This window comes from Nannospalax galili, unplaced genomic scaffold (assembly GCF_000622305.1).
Source record: "Nannospalax galili isolate Female #2095 unplaced genomic scaffold, S.galili_v1.0 scaffold1382, whole genome shotgun sequence".
NCBI lineage: Eukaryota > Metazoa > Chordata > Mammalia > Rodentia > Spalacidae > Nannospalax > Nannospalax galili.
Genome location: NW_008348397.1, coordinates 555,425 through 574,182, shown reverse-complemented (window position 1 = coordinate 574,182; position 18,758 = coordinate 555,425). Strand labels below are relative to the sequence as shown.

The window sequence follows — 18,758 nt, the reverse complement described above, 5'->3', positions numbered from 1 at the left end:
TAATGTCACAGAGGTCAGAAGAGGGCTTCAGATTCCCCTGGAACTGGGGTTAAGGATGGTTTGTAGCCACCATGTGGGTGCTGGGAATTGAACCTGGGTCCTCTGCAAGAGCAGTCAGTGCTCTTAACACTGAACCATCTCTCCAGCCCTGGAACATACTTCTTATATAGCCTTTTACACGTGGTAATCTCCAGCCTACCCAGGCAGTGTTGTGTGTGATTTCTAGAACTCCTGTTCTAGAGTTCATGTAAATGGAATCACTTGAGTTATGCTTTTGTGTCTATCCCAGTCAAGGTTTTGCTGGCAGTTAGTTGAGTATTTACCCGCCTCTACCTTCCTCAACTTGCCCACAAATGCATTGGGCTTTTCACCACCTCTGAGAAGGTGTGCTTTACTGGCCCAATTAACTTGAAACTTACTCCATCTTCTGATGTTTCTAAGTAAAAAAGGTTTAGAGCATAAAAGGAGCAGCAAATTAAATGCCATTTTCCCCATTTGTGCCCCTGGTGGTGTTCTAATGACTGTAGATTATTCCCTCCCTGCCACATGGGGCCTCCTGTAGATAATAGAGGATTTGCAAGGAAAGTGTCTGGGAGACACAAGGCTGTGCCCCTCACCCCCAATCCATTAGGTCATGAGACTAAGGTTTCCTCTGTAAATCCTGAATGTATTAGTGGCAACTGGGTTGAAGGTCAAATGTCAAATACTCTGGTGTGATGGGAGAGGACATCTGTGGCTAATTAGACCACTGATTGCCTAAACAGCATGGGGAAGTACAGAATCTGCCTTCAGCTCTACACCAATGGGGAGCCAGCTCCCCATTCAGAAGTCTGCTTCCTGAGGGTGATGAAAGACATTGAAGAAGGCTCATGCTCAGTAGGAGCAAGGCCTCCCCCCAGTTCAGCATAAACAGGTCATGGTGTGGGCCACTGGTCCTGCTTTCATCAGAAGGGTCAGAGTGAGCCAGGGGCCAATGTCTTCATCCTCTGCTCCCTTTGAATTTAATCCTTTACTTTGGAGATACACGTTACACCCACACAGATCCACCCAGCTTTTTTCTTACTATGAACTTATTTCTTGAGTGACCCTCAGTTTGTATTAAGGTATTCAGAAGCTTCAATTAATATGCACCAAGGTTTTAGGACATTTATTCATTAATCCCTTTATTGCAGTTGACAAATATTTATTAACTGCCATGTTGCAAGTAATAGTGCCATTGTGGAGCCCCCCAAAGGTCAACTAATGATCTTTGCGAGAAAGATCAGTAGCAGTAGTATGGCCTGGCATGTGCAAGGTCCTGGATATGATCCCCAGCCCTGGAAAGAACAGAAACAAAGATCAGTAATATGTTGTTTCCTAGCTGAGGTCTGGCAGGCTGTGGGGCTTGTAAGCATTAAGTACCATATGTGGGTGGCCTAAGGATTATGGAAGAAAGCTTCACGGAACAGGTTCCTTTGGAGCTGCAACTTACCAGAAAAAGGAGATTTTGAATAGATGGAGGTGAGGCTGGGAACTTATTCCAGAGAAAAACAGAACAGGGAGAGACTCTGGATGGATGGTAGCATTCTACATTGTAGCATATTGTCTCTCGGGCAGGTGACTTCCTGACTGAGAGCCTCACTTTCCCCTTGCTTCACAGATCAATGAGCTGAGCAATGTTCCTGTCCCTGTCATGCTAATGCCAGATGACTTCAAAGCCTACAGCAAGATCAAGGTGGACAATCATCTCTTCAATAAGTAAGTGGTCTCCTGGGTGGGATTACGTTTTGTGGACAGTTCTTTTCTTCTTCAAGCTTCTAAAACCTCATGCATGGGGAACCAATCAAGCACCTGACATTGTATCGTAAGCATACGTGCTGAAGAGTTGACAAATAGGCCTGGAAAATGCGTTTATTAATGTGTTGCCCCCCTGCATTGCCTCATCATCCCACTCCATTAGCAGCCTATCTCCAGTGTCCCTTGGGGCATGTGACTGGGCCCCAGGTGATTCATCTAGGGTCAGCTCTGGAGAAGCAGGCTGCTGGGAGCTGAGGTATCTGGTGTGCAGCTGCAGCAGGGGCTCTGTCTTATCCGGGTCTGAGGCAGGAAGCTGCTGGGCTTCCTGGCCTGGGATGTAGCCAAACTTTTTGTTCTCCCACCTGTGTGCAAACCACAAGCTTAACATAGTATTGAAAGATACTACCCAAAGGTCATTTTTGACCTTGTGGCTTCTTGGACCAATGTCTGGAGGTTGTCTTGATATTTTTGGAGACCTTCCAGCAGTCATCTCTTGCCTAGCACAGTTGGGGGCCTGCTCTAAGCCCTTGTTTTGTTTGTTAGTCCATATTTTGAGACAGGGTTTGTCTGTATAGTAACAGCTTGGCCTGCAACGCACTATATAGACCAGGGTGGCCTTGAACTTACAGTGATCCTCCTGCCTTTGCCTTCTAAGTGCTGGGATTACAGGTGTATGTCACCATGGCATACCTGCTAGCTTAGTCCAGGCTGGCCTGGATCTCACTCTATAATCTAAAATGGCCTCAAACTCTTGGTAATCTTCCTGCCTCTACCTCTCTCTCTCCAAGTGCTGAGGGTTACAGTTGCAAGTCACCACTCCTGGCTTCTGAGCCTTTTTGAGGACGTAATTTTACATCTCACCATGGGCTACCCACCCCAGAAACTTTGGGTGTTCCCATCCTGCTCTTCTGCATGTTCCTCCTGGGTCTGTTCTCCTTGTCCTGTGGTCCACCACCTCACCAGCTGGGCTGTCACCCCACCTTTCTCAGACTGTTAACCCAGAAGAAAAGCTTGATTCCAGAACATCTCTTAGTGGCCTCTTTCTGCCATAGTAAGTAATAACATCTTGTTCTAGAAGCTGTCTCTTCAGAATTGCCACCTCCTAAGTGGCCACCTAAGGAAGGAGAGGCAGCCCTCCTCCTCCAGGCAGGCAAAGGTGGTAGTGTTCCCCGAAGTCAGGGCTCCAGGAGCAGGCATTGTGCCCCCTTCCCTTTGGTCCCACTTCATATCTTGTCTCGAGCAGAGTGCCTGATCTCTTTTCTTTCATCTTCATTGTTTTTGTCCCTTTCAACAGCTGTTTATGTGATAAGGCCTGTAAATAGGCTTCAGGAGGAGCCTTTCATTTTTATTTTCAGGAAGTCTGTAATCTTAGACTAGCCAGAGCAGCTTCTGTGTAGATGAGAGCCCTTGGCAGAGTACCACTGTAAAGATGGAGGCTTGGAAAGAACCTTTATTTCCTGGTGGTTCTTTCCCTTTCTAGGCGTCTGAGTTGACTAAGGAGTGGCAAGGCTTTGTAAAGACATAATCCCAGGGCTGGGAACATATAACTCAGTAGTGGCGCACTTGCCATATGCCCCCAAAAACATATTCCCAGTCAGCTGACTGCAGACCTCGTCAATACAAACCACCTATAGGGTTTTGTTTCTTTGGGTTTTTGTTTTGTTTTGTTTTGTTTTGTTTGAGGCAGCTTCTCACTATGTACGTCAGGCTATCCTGATGTCAGGAACTCATTAGGTAGCCTAGTTTTGCCTTGAACTTTCAGCATTCTGCCTACCTTAGTCTCCTGAGTGCTAGCATTACAGGTGAGCATTACCATGCCTGGCTCAAAGCACTTTAGCTTCATCTCAGTGGACACCTAGGCAGGGCTTCCTTGATGTAGCCATTTTCAGGATGTTTCCATGGATACATCCTAGAGGAGAGTCACCTTTTTTTGTTGTTGTTGTTGATTGTTTTTTGACAGGGCCTCCCTAGTCACAGCCTACCTGGAAGTCACGATGTAAACCAGGGTGGCCTTGATCTTGCAGAGAGCCACCTGTCTCTGCCTCCTGAGGGCTGGGATTAAAGATACATGCCACCATGCCCCACGTGAGAGTCCCCCCTCTTTTGGTGGGGTCATTTTGAGACACGGTCTCCCTGTAGCCCAAGCTAGCTGTCCCAAAACTCACTATGTAGACCAGGCTGGCCTTGAACTCACAGAGATCCGGCCTGCCTCTGTCTCCTGAGAGTCCCCTTTTGATGAGAAAGATCTTTCTAGACAGTTCCATTCCCATCAGGTGCTCACATGTGCTGCGAGGCAGATCTACACCAGTAGGTGTTCACATGTGTTGTGAACAGGTGCTTACATGTGTTGTGAGAATGACCTACACCATGTCACTTCCCAGTAGTTTGTTTTTTCCTTTAAGTTTTACTTAAGGACAATATACAGAAAGTATGCAAATCCTCTGTGTATGTGGCTAGATGAATTTTTACAGAGTGAATTTACAAAGTAAAGATGAATTTCTGTATGCCCAGAATCACCTATAGTGTTTTAAAAACACAGATTTTGAGATTTGCCTTCAGAGTTCCCTATAGCCCCAGCTGTCCTGGAACTCACTATGTAGACCAGGCTGGCCTTGAACTCACAGAGATCCACCTGCCTCTGCCTCCTGAGTGCTGGGATTAAAGATGTGTGCCACCACGCCCGGCTATATTTATTATTTTTATTTTGTGTGTATGAGTGTATTGCCTGCATGTAGGTAGGTGCACTCATGTTGTGCAGTGCCCACGGAGGTCAGAAAAGGGTGTTGGATCCCCTGGAACTGGAGTTATGGATGGTTGTTAGCTGCCATGTGGGTCCTGGTAATCAAACCTGGGTCCTCTGCAAGAGCATTCAGTGCTCTTAGTCACTGAACCATCTCTCTAGCCCCTAGAAACCTTTTTTAAGCATGGAAGATTCTTCAGCACCAGGATGTCTATGGGTCACCCTTTGAAGGGTTCTGGTGTCAGAGTCAAGCTGAGTAGGGGCAGTTCACAAAGCATGTCTCTGCTTCCCCCTAGGGAGAACCTCCCCAGCCGCTTCAAGTTCAAGGAGTACTGCCCCATGGTGTTCCGAAACCTCCGGGAGAGGTTTGGGATTGATGATCAGGATTACCAGGTACCGGGCTGTCTTGGCACAACCGGAGGGTTCAGGGGTGATGGGATCAGGAAGCCACAAGACCAGTAGAGGGGAAAAGTGTCAGCTGTCCTTGAGCTGCTGCATCTTCCTGTCTCTGCTTGCTCCAGTGCCAGCAGTCTGCCCAGGACTGGAGGACTCTTAGAGGGGCAGGGCCTTCAAGGAGCTTCTGAGGATGCCTCACAGGCTCCTGCCCCTGGGAAGGAGAGCAGCGGGAGGGAGAGGGCTATGTGGAAGCTGCTTCATTTCAGTCTGACATTCCCAGTCTAGGCTGAAGAACCCTCTCCTTCGTAGTTTGACTTAAAAGAGAATTGTTGCCAGCGAGAGATGAGGCCTCTTAAAGCAGATAAGACAGATTAGAAAAGGAAGACTTCAAGGGTAGTGTGACTACTGCCAGGTATGAGTGTCACCTTCTCAACTTGACCCTGTCCTTGTGGTGGGAGTGGGGTAGGCATAGCAGAGCAACTGCCCCTTTCAGGGCATTATACTGTTTTAGAAATCATTGGCCTATTAGGGAAGATCAGTCCCAATATCAGGACAGTAGAGTCTGACTTAGAGTCTGTGGCTTCTGTGCCTTCTCCACCTCACACTTGGAGCTCCTTCTTTCGTGGCAGACAGCCTAGTAGTAAAAGTGGAAGGGTTTGTCTTTCCTCTGAAGCAGTAGACTATAACTGACTTCTGTCATCCTTGGGGACAGCACAGTGAGATTAAATGGATGCCTAAATCCAGAAAGACATTGTTGGAGTAAACCTTACAGAGTTCACAGGAGTGGAATGGGCCTCGGGGACCTCCCCACCAGGGCTTGAATGCAGAGATAAGTGTCATGATGAGGAACAAGTTGAAGACAAGTCCATGGCTGAGAAGTACTGAGGTCCCTCCAGCTCCTCTGCTAGAACCACACCCTAAGTTATGACCTAAATAGAATCTTATTTTCTGAAAATTTCTTGCCATTTTTGCCACCCCAAGTTGTTGGACATCTTCCCTCCACTGTGGTTCCTTCCCTGCCCCTCAGCCATCTTTCCCCATCTTCTCCATGTTTGCATTGTGCCTCTCATAGCCTGTGGGCACAGCACTGTGCTGTGCGCAAAGCTGGAATGAGGGCAGGGAGGTTGCTGTTCAGGCAGGGGACTCTTACTCATGGGCTACTGGTGATTGCTAGACATGAGGCTGCAGAGCCCTACCTCCACCAGGCTTGCTGCCCACCTAGCTTACTGGTACAGGGCCAGGCAGGGAGAGAGGGCAATCACATAGCCTATTCAACTACTTCTGGAGTGGGGACTCCATGTTTTAGGGGTGCTCCTCTCCTTTAATTTAGCACCTTTGCCAAAGACTGTCCAGAGCTCCTTAGCTCTTCCCGCTGTTTCCTCCATGAAGGGAGGACTGCCCTCCACAGGGTTTTGTGAGGTTGAATTAAGTGACCAAGTAGAATATCAGTTAGACTAAGAAAGGGCTTGAAGAGGAGGCATTTCTGTGAGCAGATCCTGTGGGATATGTTCCTGGGAGCCTGGACAGCTGGGATCTCCCCTTAGCCTTGCCACATACCCTTGCTCCATTCACCTGCCCCTACCCTCCTCAGGCTTCTCTGTCTGAGCATAATGGGACAGGGCCTTGAGGAGGAGCAGAGCCAGAGCCAGACGTGGCACTACCTTCCAGCCTGCACAGAAGAACAGGGTCGACATGAGGGGAGATATTGGGAAGAGAGATAAGACAAACTTCTCACCTTTTTCCTACATCAGAATCAATATAGCGAAGAGAAGCAACTGCATTCATTGCCTCCTGTTATAGGCCTCATGTTTTTCCTAAGCTTGGTCTTTGTTATCCAGGAAACTGGAATAGTCCTCTTGGTCTGCCTACCTATGTTCTAAGTGGAGAAACTCAAGGACCAAGAGGTTAACTGGTGCCGGGCGTGGTGGCGTACGCCTTTAATCCCAGCACTCGGGAGGCAAAAGCAGGTGGATCTCTGTGAGTTCAAGGCCAGCCTGGTCTATGTAGTTTCAGGCCAGCTGGGGCTACAGGGAGACCCTGTCATTAAAAAAAAAAAAAAAAAAAAAAAAAAAAAAAGAGAAAACTGACTCATTCAAGGTCATATTGCTTATAAGGGTCGGAATTAGAACCCTGTCCCCTCACACTGAGGCAGTTCTAGTTGTTAGTATTGCTTCAGGCTCAGAATGAAAGCACACTTCACAGAGCCTAGTCTGGCATCAAAGGCAGGTGGTGGTGAACAACTCTCATCACTCTGGAGAAAGACTTTAGAGAAGGATGTGAATACCCAAAGAGAAAAGGGGGTAGGTAAGGTCCCCTCTGGAGTCCTCTGTTTTGGTGTTTGTTGGCCTTTGAGCAATTCAGCCTGTAATAGAAGACTGAGTCACAGTCAAAAGTCACAGTGCTGAGGCATTAGCTCAGCAGTAGAATACTGACTTGCCCATCATATGCATAGCCCTGGGTTCAATTGTCAGCATAGGAAAGAAAAACGAAAATACTGTTTTCTCCCTCAAGACCTGCTGTTTTTGTCTTGATTCCTTAGAACTCAGTGACACGAAGTGCCCCTATCAACAGTGACAGCCAGGGCCGGTGTGGCACACGTTTTCTTACCACCTATGATCGGCGTTTTGTCATCAAGACTGTATCAAGTGAGGATGTGGCTGAGATGCACAATATCTTAAAGAAATACCACCAGGTATGGTGAGTCCCAAGCCCGGGCTGTGGAGGATGGGTTGAAGGAGGGAAAGAGAGCTTTGCAGGGAGGGCTGGGTCCTTTCTAATAATGGCAGGTGCTTCCTAATGCATTAGTTCTTTTCTCATTGCTATGACAAAGCACCTGGCAGAAAAGCTTAGAGGAGGAAAGATCTGGGGCCAGCAAGATGGCTCAGCAGGTAAAGGCACTTGCTACCAAGCCTGACAACCTGAGTTTGAACCCTGGACCCACATAGCAGAAAGAGAGAGCCAACTCCTGCACTTTGTCCTCTGACCTCTACATGTACTCTATAAGCATGCACAAAGGTGGGTACATGAACACACATGTACTATATAAATGTGATAAAAATAAAACATTTTTAAAAGAGAAAAGATTTATTTTGATTCATGACTTCAGAGGGTCAAGTCTCTTGGCCCCCTTCACTTGGACAGGAACACCTATTCTTTAAGTCTGAGGAACCCCCATTACTTCACAGAACCGTTTTGAAAACCACTGGCACAGAGGTAGAACCCCAGGTAGCCAAGAGTAGTTTGGCCTGGGAGAATCCCATCCTTCCGGTACTGTCCTGCTCCTTAGCTTTCCCTCTCTCCTGCTTCTGTTCTAGTTCATAGTGGAGTGTCATGGCAACACCCTTTTGCCACAGTTCCTGGGCATGTACCGCCTAACTGTGGATGGTGTGGAAACCTACATGGTGGTTACCAGGAATGTGTTCAGCCATCGGCTTACTGTACACCGAAAATATGACCTCAAGGTAAAGGGCTCTGTGTTTCCCTGTGTGGTGGCCATGCTCTGTCAGTCTGGGAGAGGCTGTTCTTCCAGCTTCACATACTTGGAGAGCTGGAGCACACGTGTTAACATAAACAGATGACTCCAGAGTTGATATACCTACCTCTTGTAGACCAAAGGCTGAAGTGTAAGTGAGAGTAATAAAGAGGTTGGTTAAGCCCTGAGTGCACCATATGTATGTAACAGTTGGTGCTCTTCAGCGCCTTTCTGGGATATACACACCAAGGGCAGCAGGATGGGGGCAGGCTATGCTGACACACATACTCTGGCGTATGTCCAGGCCCCGTGCAATGATAGTGCAAATGCATTTCTAGACATCAAGAAGAATGCACTGTGGCTGTGAACCAGAGTACTCTGTTCTTGAATGAGGCTTTCTGACTTGTCACCTAGCACTGCTGTCTCCTCCTTCTGTTGCAAGGACAAAACTTGTTTCCTTTGCATTCCCACCTTGCCTGTTCCTCCCTTCTCCTGCTATCCAGGAGTTCATGTATACTATCTGAACAGCTTCCCTTTAGCAGCCCTGTGCTTCTCCCTACCTCCTCCTCCCACACAGAAATGCTTCCTACTTCCATTCTGGAAGTAGGCCTGCCACCACATCACCCTAGTCTAGGCCCAGCCCTGTGTTACAGGCTCTCAGAGTGCCTCCTCCCTGCACCATTTAGCACCATTGTAATGAGTGATGTGGCCACAGCTATCAGGAAAGTTGCATAAGGGTGGGGACTGAGATCTCCAGTGCAGTCCTCTGCTGAGTACCTTCCATGTCTCTTGTTCCTAGTCAGAGCTTTAGAAGTGCCTATGCTAGAGTGAGTGAGCCAGTTGCTGCCTCCTAGCTCCTCTGGGACATTAACCAGCCTACTTCCATTTACCTGCTAACTGTCCCCAGTGCCTAGTATACGTTTGTTTATTCAAAGGGGTTTGTCTTAGGGGCTGGGGAGATGGCTCAGTGGGTAAAATACTTACTGCTCAAGCATGAGGACCTGAGTGCAGTCCATCTAAAAGCCAGATGTGAGAGTGTGCACCTCTAATCCCAGCACTTGAGAGGCAAAGACAGGAAGCTCTCTGGGCTTGCTTGCCACCCAGTCTAGCTAACTTAGTGAGCTCCAGTGCAGTGAGAGACACCATCTCAAAAAAGGTAGAGAATGATTGAGGAAGACACCTGAAGTCCACCTCTGGCCTTACACAAACATACCATACACACTGGCACACATGTGTGTCTGAAAAACGAGCTGGCCTTGCTTGGCTGGCCCTCTTCTGACGGCTCTTATCCTTTCAGGGTTCTACTGTTGCCAGAGAAGCAAGTGACAAGGAGAAGGTATGCCAATGCTGAGCAAGTGTGACAGGGTCACTTGGAATTGGTAACATCTGTTGGCGTCCTGTCATTGCCCCCCTGTAACCCCCAGCCCAGCTCCCAGACATGCATTTGTCACCATGAAATGTTCTGTCACTAAACACCTGCCTTCCTTAGCACAGGCTTGGTCCCCAGCCTTTTACTTCCACCTTTGCTGGGTTCTTTGTGGTTCTGCTTGAATGGAGATAGTCCATTCTGAATTAGTTAGTGGCCCCCTGAGCCCTAACATAACCCACACTCAGCAGGAAAGGATCCTTTGGTCAGTCTTCACTGCCACATGTTTGCTGTCCCTGCTTGTCTCACACCTGGGTCTGTAGGCTCCTGTGCTGTCAGCTGAGCGGGCTGAGCATCTTGTGCTGAAGACCCTTCCCCTTGGGCCAGGTGTGGTGACTCATGCCTTTAAGCCCAAAAGAAGCAGGTGTATCTCTCAGAGTTCAGGGCCATCCTGGTCTACATAGTGAGTTCCAGGCCAGCTAGGGCTACAGTGAGATCCTGTTTCAAAAAACAAAAAAAAGACCCTTCCCCTTTCTGCACACTGCTCTCAGCAAAACAGCTCATTTCTCCTGGGCAAGTGAGTCAGCCTGCCTAACCTACCATTGCTATTGCTTTCCCAGGCCAAGGACTTGCCAACATTCAAGGACAATGACTTCCTCAATGAAGGACAGAAGCTGCATGTGGGAGAGGAAAGTAAAAAGAATTTCCTGGAGAAACTTAAGCGGGATGTTGAGGTATTTACTAACCTTCTTCTTAATCCTGTACCCAAAGCAGGAGTCTTTCTCAGAAATATGGAACCATGGGGCTGGAGAGATGGCTCAGTGGTTAAGAGCACTAGCTGCTCTTGCAGAAAACCAGGTTCAAATCCTAGCACACACATGGTTGCTAACAATCATCCATAACTCCAGTCCCAGGGGATTGGACATCCTCTTCTGACCTCCTTGGGCACTGCATGACACATGCAAGCAATACACGCATACACATAAAAATAGGATTTTTTAAAAAAAAGAAAAATGGAACACACTCTTTTTCAGGAGTGCAGTGAAATGTGTGGTAGTGTGAGCAGTGTCTGCACTTGTGCAGTGGGCATTCCATTGGGGCATACTATTGTGCCAGTGGGGCATTTGTAACCCAGTTTGGAATGCTTCTCCCATCTCCTTACTGGTCTATTCTCACACATGGTGCTCCCATAGTGGAAGAGCATCCAGCATTAGAGTGGCAGGAAAGCAGCTGTTAAGATCCTCCAACCAGGCTTTCTCAGGCTTTGATCCTCCACGTCCCTAGAAACTTCCTGGTTATAATGGGACTTCAATAGAGAAGTTGTTCCAAGAGTGGATAGGTGATCAGGTGAAAGCTACTAAATATGTTTTTCAGATTACTGATATTCAGTGTCTACTTTTTTTTTTTTTTTGATCTTTTTGAGACAGGTTCTCCCTGTAGCTCCAGCTGTTCTGGAATTCACTTTGTAGACCAGGCTGGCCTTGAACTCACAGAGATCCACCTGCCTGTGCCTCTGCCTCCAAAGTGCTGGGACTAAAGGTGTGTGCCACCACGCCTGGCTCAGTGTCTACTTTTTTTAATTGAATCTTTACCAATTTCCTATAATATATTTTGATCATATTTAGACCCCCCTCCTCTAACTGCACCCCTCTTATAGCTTCCCCACTGGATTTCATGTACTGTACTGTGTCATATATATTAAGGCCTGTTGGGTCAGTTTTGTGTCCCTGAGTGTCCTTTGGTGTGTGTCCATCCACTGGAGCCTGGTCAATGTCTACTTTTTGTGAAGCTGGAGATTGAGCTCAGGGCCTTATGCATGCTAGGCAAGTACTCTACCACACAGATGCACCCCTAGCTCCCACCTTATCTTTTAGTAAATTAGAAGCCTGCTCTTGGGCTGCAGAGATGGCTCAGCGGTTAAGAACACTGGTTGTTCTTGCAGAAGACCCAGGTTAGAATCCCAGCACCCACATGGCAGCTAACAACTGTCTGTAACTTCAGTTCCAGGGGATCCGACAGCCTCTTCTGTCCTCCAAGGGGATTGCACGACATGGGTGCGCTTACCTACATGCAGGCAATACACACATGCACATAAAATAAAAATAAATTAAAAAAATAGAAGCCTGCTCTTTACAACAAAACTTTATAGACCTAAAGTTTGTTTTTGTTTTTGTTTTTTTTAATGGGGTAAAATCTATGAAGACAATCCTAACTTACAGTGGTTTTGACTTTACAGTGTGCAAAAGTGAAATGCACTGAGCAGAAACCATACTTTACATTTTGATCTTTTCTTTTTCTTCTTTTTTTGCTCTTTTTGAGACAGGGTCTCCCTGTAACCTCAGCTGGCCTGGAACTCACTATGTAGACCAGACTGGCCTAGAACTCACAGAGATCTTCCTGCCTCTGCTTCCTGAGTGCTGAGATCAAAGGCATGCGCCACCACTCCTGGCTGCATTTTGCTCTTTTCACAGGCTGGGATGGGAGGGAAATTCTCATGAAGCTGGACAGCCTGAGCCCCAAGTCAGCTGTGTGACCTGACCATGAGCCTCTGATACTCTAGTATATTCTACACTGTCCAATAAGTTACATGAGTGATTCAGCACCTTATTATAAAATAAGTTTTGGCTGGAGAGATGGGTCAGTGGTTAAGAGCACTGGCTGTTCTTGCAGAAGACCCAGGTTCAATTCCCAGCCCCCACATGGCAGCTAACAACCACCGGTAACTCCAGTTCTAGGGGATCCAACGCTTTCTTCTGTTCTTAGGTACTGTGGTACTGTATGACATAGGAGCACTATACATGTGCAGGCATAACATGTATACACATAAAATAAAAATAAAAAAAGATTTTTTAATTAAAAAATAAAATGGGTTTTGTGTTAACCAGGCATAGTGGTGTACAACTGTAATCCTAGCACTTAGGGGGTAGAGGCAGGAGGATGAGGAGTTCAGGACCAGCCTCAGTACAGGAGACCCTATCTCCAAAAGAAAAAATGTTTTAGGGTAAATCGTTTTGTTTAACTATTGACTGTCAGTGTTCTGAGCATGTTTTGGGAAAGGTCAGCTGAGTTATGATAAGATTAGATGTATTAAAATGCATTTGAGATTTTTTTGGTTTTGTTTCTGTTTCTTTTCAAGACAAGGTCTTGCTATGTAGCCCAGGTTGGCCTCAAACTCTCACTCATCCTGCCTCATTCTAAGAGCTTTTTTTGGTTGTTGTTGTTGTTGGTTGGCTTTTCAAATAGGAACTCTCATGTAGCCCAGACTGGCCTTGAACTCAAAATGTAGCTGAAGATGACCTTGGACATCCTGCCTCCACCTCCCAAGTGCTGGGATTGCAAGTTGGGTTTTTTGGTTTGTTTGTTTAAAGTATTGATTTATTTTATGTGCATCAGTGTTGTGCCTGCATGTAAGTGCATGTGCATGCGGTGCCCATGGAGGCCAGAAGAAGATACCAGATTTATGTATGTGAGTGCACCCGTGTCATGCCAATGCCGCAGAGGTCAGAAGAGGGAGTTGGATTCCCCTGGAACCGGAGTTAAGGATGGTTCATAGCCACCATGTGGGCACTGGGAACCAAACCTGGGTTTTAGGGGGGAGGCAGTCTTTTTGAGACAGGGTCTCCCTGTAGCCCCAGCTGTCCTGGAACTCACTATGTAGACCAGGTTGGCCTTGAACTCACAGAGATCCCCCTGCCTCTGCCTCCCAAGTGCTGGGATTAAAGGTGTGCTTCCGGCGGCACCATTTTTTTTAAGGATTTTATTTTTATTTTATTTGTGTCTGTGTCTGAAGGGTATGCCATGTGTGTACACGTGCTCAAGGTGGTCAGAAGAGTACATCAGGTCTCCTGAAATTATAGGTGACTATGAGCTATCCAGTGTGCGTTGTTGGGAACTGAACTCAGGTCCTATAAAAGAGCAGCAAGTGCTCTTAGCCACTGAGTCTGAGCCATCTCTTTAGCCCCTCTGCCTTTTTTTTGGTCTTTTTTTGAGACAGGGTCTCCTTGTAGCCATAGGCTGGCCTGGAGCTCACTGTGTAGACCAGGCTGGGCTCAATCTCACAGAGATCTGCCTGTCTCTGCCTCCCAAGTGCTGGGATTAAAGGTATGTGCCACCATGCCCAGCATCTTCCTTATTTTTTAAGACAAGGTCTTTCACTGAACCTGGAATTCACCATTTTGGCTAGACCAGCTGACCAGCAAGCTCCTGGATCTTCCCGTCTCTACACTCTGGCTTTTACGTGGGTCTTCATGCTTGAATAGCAAGCACTTTACCCCTTAAACCATCTGCCAAGCCCCCTCATTCTGTCTTTTTTTTTTTGGTCTTTTTGAGACAGGGTCTCCCTGTAGCCTCAGCTGTCCTGGAACTCACTATGTAGACCAGGCTGGCCTTGAACTCACAGAGATCCGCCTGCCTCTGCCTCCCGAGTGCTGGGACCACAGGCATGCACCACCACGCTCGGGTTTATTATTTAATTTTATGTGTATGAGTGTATTGCCTGCATGTATGTGAGTGCACCCATGCTGTGCAATACTGTGGCGCTCAGAAGAGGGCATCAGATTCCCCTGGAACTGTAGTTAAGGATGGTTTATAGCCGCGATGTGGGTGCTGGGAATTGAACTCAGGTCCTCTGCAAGAGCAGTCAGTGCTCTTAACCACTGAGCCATCTCGCCAGCCCCTTTCCTTCCTTTTTTTCCGTAGGGATTCATTATATAACCCAGACTAGCCTCAAACTCACTGTGTAGTCTTAAGTTGGCCTGGAACTCACAATCCCTGCCTCAGCCTTCTAAGTGCTATATAACAGGCATATGCTACCACCTTGTGCGTCTTCATTTCTTAATATATACCCAGTGTGCGTCTGAGTACATACAAGGATCTTATGAAAAGAACACATAGCTATGTTCTCTGCCTAAAGCCCCCTCCTTGTCTAGCAACATCTCACTGTTACTACCACTTTAGTGTGCCCTGCACTTCTTATCCCCTCTTGCCATAGTTGTAGCTATGCCCCAGAGGCAAGTTGTCATTTCTGAAGAAGTATCTAAGGACAGTAAAAGACTGGATTCAAGACAGAAAGGGAGAAGATGCTGGCATACATTGTTTCACAGGCACCAGGCTAAGCACATTGCTTTCATGGCCTCACCTAATCCAGCCCTACGTGGTATGATCCCCTACTACGGATGAGGAAATGCACAGAGGTTAAGTGACTTGCCCAGCATCACATAGCTGCTGGTGGGTGTGAACCCAGATCTGCTGCCTACACAACCTGTGCTACTTGCCATCTGGCTATGCTGGATTCTGAGTTTGGAGTTTGGAAGTTGATGTACTGTAATAGTCTAGTAAATTCTGCCTAGAATTCTGTGGAAACTCTGGGATATATGTTGTATGGGTATAGCCATTGCTGATAATTGCTTCATTTTTTGTGTTAAGCTCTTTTAATTGTTTACTTCCTAAGAAGAACTTTACATGATTGGTGTTCTTTTAAGGTCTATTAACAACTAGAGAGTGATGCCTCTGAGGAAGGGAACCCTCATTTTCGGTTATAAATTCTTCTAGTAGCTTTTTAAAAATTACGTCACTTTGATTTTATATAATAAGTATTCTGACTACAAAAAAGGGACGTAACTTGTTAATCTCTGAGATATGTTCTTATAAACACAGAACCAACACCTTGTGCCTCTATTCTTCCATTTGAAGGTCCGTAATGAATTTTACAAGGACACGCAGGGTGTGATACTGGTCTATGACGTTGGACAGAAAGACTCCTTTGATGCTCTTGATTCATGGTTGGCAGAAATGAAGCAGGAGCTTGGGCCTCATGGAAATATGGACAATATTGTATTTGTAGTTTGTGCCAACAAGGTAAATGTTTTGGAATTGGTATACTCAAGCAGTGAGTTTTTGGTTACAGTGATAAAAAGCAGAGAGCTGGGCATGGTGACATAGGCCTGTAATCCCAGCATTCAAGGGAGACTGAGGCTGGAGGATCCTGAGTTTGAGGCTATCCGGTGCTGCATAGAGAGTTCTAGGCCAACCTGGGTGACTTAGTGAGACCCTGTTTTCAAACAAATAAACATACACACAGATGCTTACATATAAAGAAGAAAAAAAGAAAAAAGAAAGAAAGAAAAAAGGAGAAAAAATTCCTTATTCTTCAACATAGGAATCAAGAGCCTTTCAAAACATATGTCTCTGAGACAAAAACATAACAAAAATCCCAACTCTAGTCTAACCAGTTTTTTTATTCATATTTTTCTGGTGTCCAACTTGAGAAAGCAGGTTGGGAACTGTACAGGGGAAGCCTAATAATCACATCCTGAGCTGGTGGGAAGGGGCCTTCACCAAGGAGAGCAGAAGATAGGGGGCTGGAGAGATGGCTCAGCAGTTAAGAGTACTTGCTGTTCTTCCAGGGCTTGGGTTCAGCTCCCAGCATTTACATGGTTGCTCACATGATGCCCTTAGAGACACACAGGCACAGACACATACATACAAAATTAAATAAATCTTTTTTTTAAAAAAACGAAAGCAGGGGCTGGAGAAGATGGCTCAGCAGTTAGAGTACTCACTGCTTTTGCAGAGGACCTGGGTTCAATTCCCAGTAGTTAAGGATGGTTCATAGCCACCATGTGGGTGCTGGGAATTGAACCCCAGTACTCTGCAAGAGCAGTCACTACTCTCAACTCCTGAACCATCTCTCCAGCCCTCATTCTTCTTTTATGCTCTGACATTCAATTTGTCTTGAGTCTCTCTTTCTCCTTTTTCTCGCTCTTTTCCTACTGTGTTTCTAAGATGAATTTAAGGCAGTTTACTGAGACCATTGTTCCTAGGGACTCAGGGGTGGTGAATCATGGCCTTTGCTTATGGACCCCAGCTTCTTTCTAGACTTGAGGTTTTGTTCAGAGGTGCTTGGAAGGTGCTCCCACCTTTTTCTTCCTAGAAGCTTCTGCTGGTCTCCAGCCTTAGGGCCTTTCATTGTGTTCTGGTTCCATGCAGAGCAACTCCTGGCTGTGGTGATGTTCCTACTAGTCTTCTATAACAGTGATCGTCAGTCTGACACTTTGCTAGAAGGCTCTATGGGTGACCATGCTAGAATGCCTGGCAGATGGCTGATAGTGACCACTAAGCTGGACTACCCCCTGGCTAGCCCATCCTATATCCTTCCCATAGGCTCTATTCCTCCCAAGTTGTGAAACCCAGCAAAGAACCAGACACCATCCTGTTCCTGTTATCGTTCCTACACATGAGCAAACTGAGGCATGACGGGGCAGAACAGGGGAGGGCCTAGAATTCCTCTCTGCTCCCTACATCTTCTCTTGACCTTTAGGGAAGGGTGAGAAAGGTGGTTGCTGTAGCTGCTGATCATAAATGCTGATCTCTTTCTTTCCTTTCCATTTTTACTTTGAGTCATAAAGAAGATGAACTGCATAGTTTCTGAAACTTCACCTGTGACCCCAGTTAGAAGTGCCTTTAACCTCCAGGTATGGTGGCTCATACCTGAAATTGCTTGCCATGAGTTTGAGGCTAGCCTAGATTACAGAAAAAAACAAAGTACCTTTTACTTGCAACAACAAATATACACAACGAAGGTATTTGCTTTGTGTAATACATGCTATTTTCTGTTCTATTGCATTTAATGTTACTTTAGGACTCATAAGCTGTATTGTGCCCATCTTTCGAGCCTCTTCCACAGTGCAGCATGCCTTTATGTCTTTCCTTGAACTTACCACGGCCTTAGTTGTCTGTACCCACCCCAGGCAGCTCCTCCCTCCAGCGGTGAGCACTTAGACCTTTACTCCACAGCCTGTGCCTGAACAGCTTCTCTTCACTCTGCAGCCACAGCCCTGGTGCCTTTCCCCAGGGAGTCCTCTCATCCCTGTTGTCAGTCCTTCAGCTTCCTGTTGAGTCATTGCCTTCCCCTTAGACACTGGGGGCCAGGTCTGAGGTGCCTTACCCTTGTATTTTAGAACCCTTTGTAGAGGTGAGTTGAAAGGATTGCTTTTCCCCCTTCCCAGATGGCACTGAGATGTCCTATGTAGCCACTTCCTTTCACCTTTCTGCCCTCCACTCCCTAGTTCCTGGCCCAACTGAAGATCATGGACTACAGCCTGCTGGTAGGCATCCACGATGTGGACCGGGCAGAGCAGGAGGAGATGGAAGTGGAAGAGCGGGCAGAGGAGGAGGAGTGTGAGAATGACGGGGTGGGTGGCAGCCTGCTCTGCTCCTATGGCACGCCTCCGGACAGCCCTGGCAACCTCCTCAGCTTCCCCCGGTTCTTCGGCCCTGGAGAGTTTGACCCTTCTGTTGATGTCTATGCCATGAAAAGCCATGAAAGTAAGTGGATCTTGTGCTGCCTCCCTGCCCAGCCCCTACGTCCTTCCATTTACTGGAATTCAGGGTGTTCACATTCCACCTCATTGCTGACTTGCTGCCTCCTGCCTCCAGCCTTCTGTGCCAGGTCACCCCAAGAACTGGAACCTGGGTTCATTCTCTCAGGCCTTCTTTCACCTCTCTGCTTGTCTTGGGTGATAAGGCACAATCCTGCTTTGGTTCATGTGAAAACAGACATTTTTGTGTTGCTGCTTTGGCTCCCCGAGGTAGGACTGTAGAGAACCAACCCTTTATCCTCAGCTCTGGATGATGGGGCTTCGGAGCCTATCTAGAGGTTCTGTGTGTGCCCAGCCACTTTATCCAGAGGTTCTGTGTGTGCCCCAGCCACTTTCTCCTCTCCTGCAGGTGCCCCTAAAAAGGAGGTCTATTTCATGGCCATCATCGACATCCTCACGCCATATGACGCTAAGAAGAAAGCTGCACATGCTGCCAAAACAGTGAAACATGGGGTGAGTTCTCCACCTTCCAGAGCCCAGCCTATTGGAGTGGTCTCTACTCCCCTCAGATCTCTCAGGCCTGCTCTTGGCCTCCTGCTCTAGGAAGGGTGCTCCAGCCCCTCTTCTCAGCAGAGAAGAGGAAGAGCAGCCTGTTTGCCTTGCCTTGTGCTCCCTGCCTTTTCTACCCTG

At 47.1% G+C, this 18,758-nt stretch overlaps 1 protein-coding gene across 3 annotated transcripts in view; it reads left to right on the top strand.

Moving 5' to 3' along the window:
- Window positions 1-18,758, top strand: part of Pip4k2b (phosphatidylinositol-5-phosphate 4-kinase type 2 beta) — a 34,638-nt gene that overhangs the window by 11,492 nt on the left and 4,388 nt on the right. Inside the window, exons 2-9 of one of the 3 annotated variants that reach the window (XM_008845275.1) lie at window positions 1,640-1,737; window positions 4,813-4,909; window positions 7,452-7,604; window positions 8,227-8,373; window positions 9,682-9,720; window positions 10,371-10,484; window positions 17,817-18,075; window positions 18,478-18,581. In XM_008845275.1, coding sequence (XP_008843497.1) covers window positions 1,640-1,737; window positions 4,813-4,909; window positions 7,452-7,604; window positions 8,227-8,373; window positions 9,682-9,720; window positions 10,371-10,484; window positions 17,817-18,075; window positions 18,478-18,581 — 1,011 coding nt within the window. Of the gene's footprint in view, window positions 1-1,639; window positions 1,738-4,812; window positions 4,910-5,195; window positions 5,325-7,451; window positions 7,605-8,226; window positions 8,374-9,681; window positions 9,721-10,370; window positions 10,485-17,816; window positions 18,076-18,477; window positions 18,582-18,758 lie in introns of those variants that run through there. The other 2 variants (XM_029569445.1, XM_029569446.1) reach the window with 2 other exon arrangements.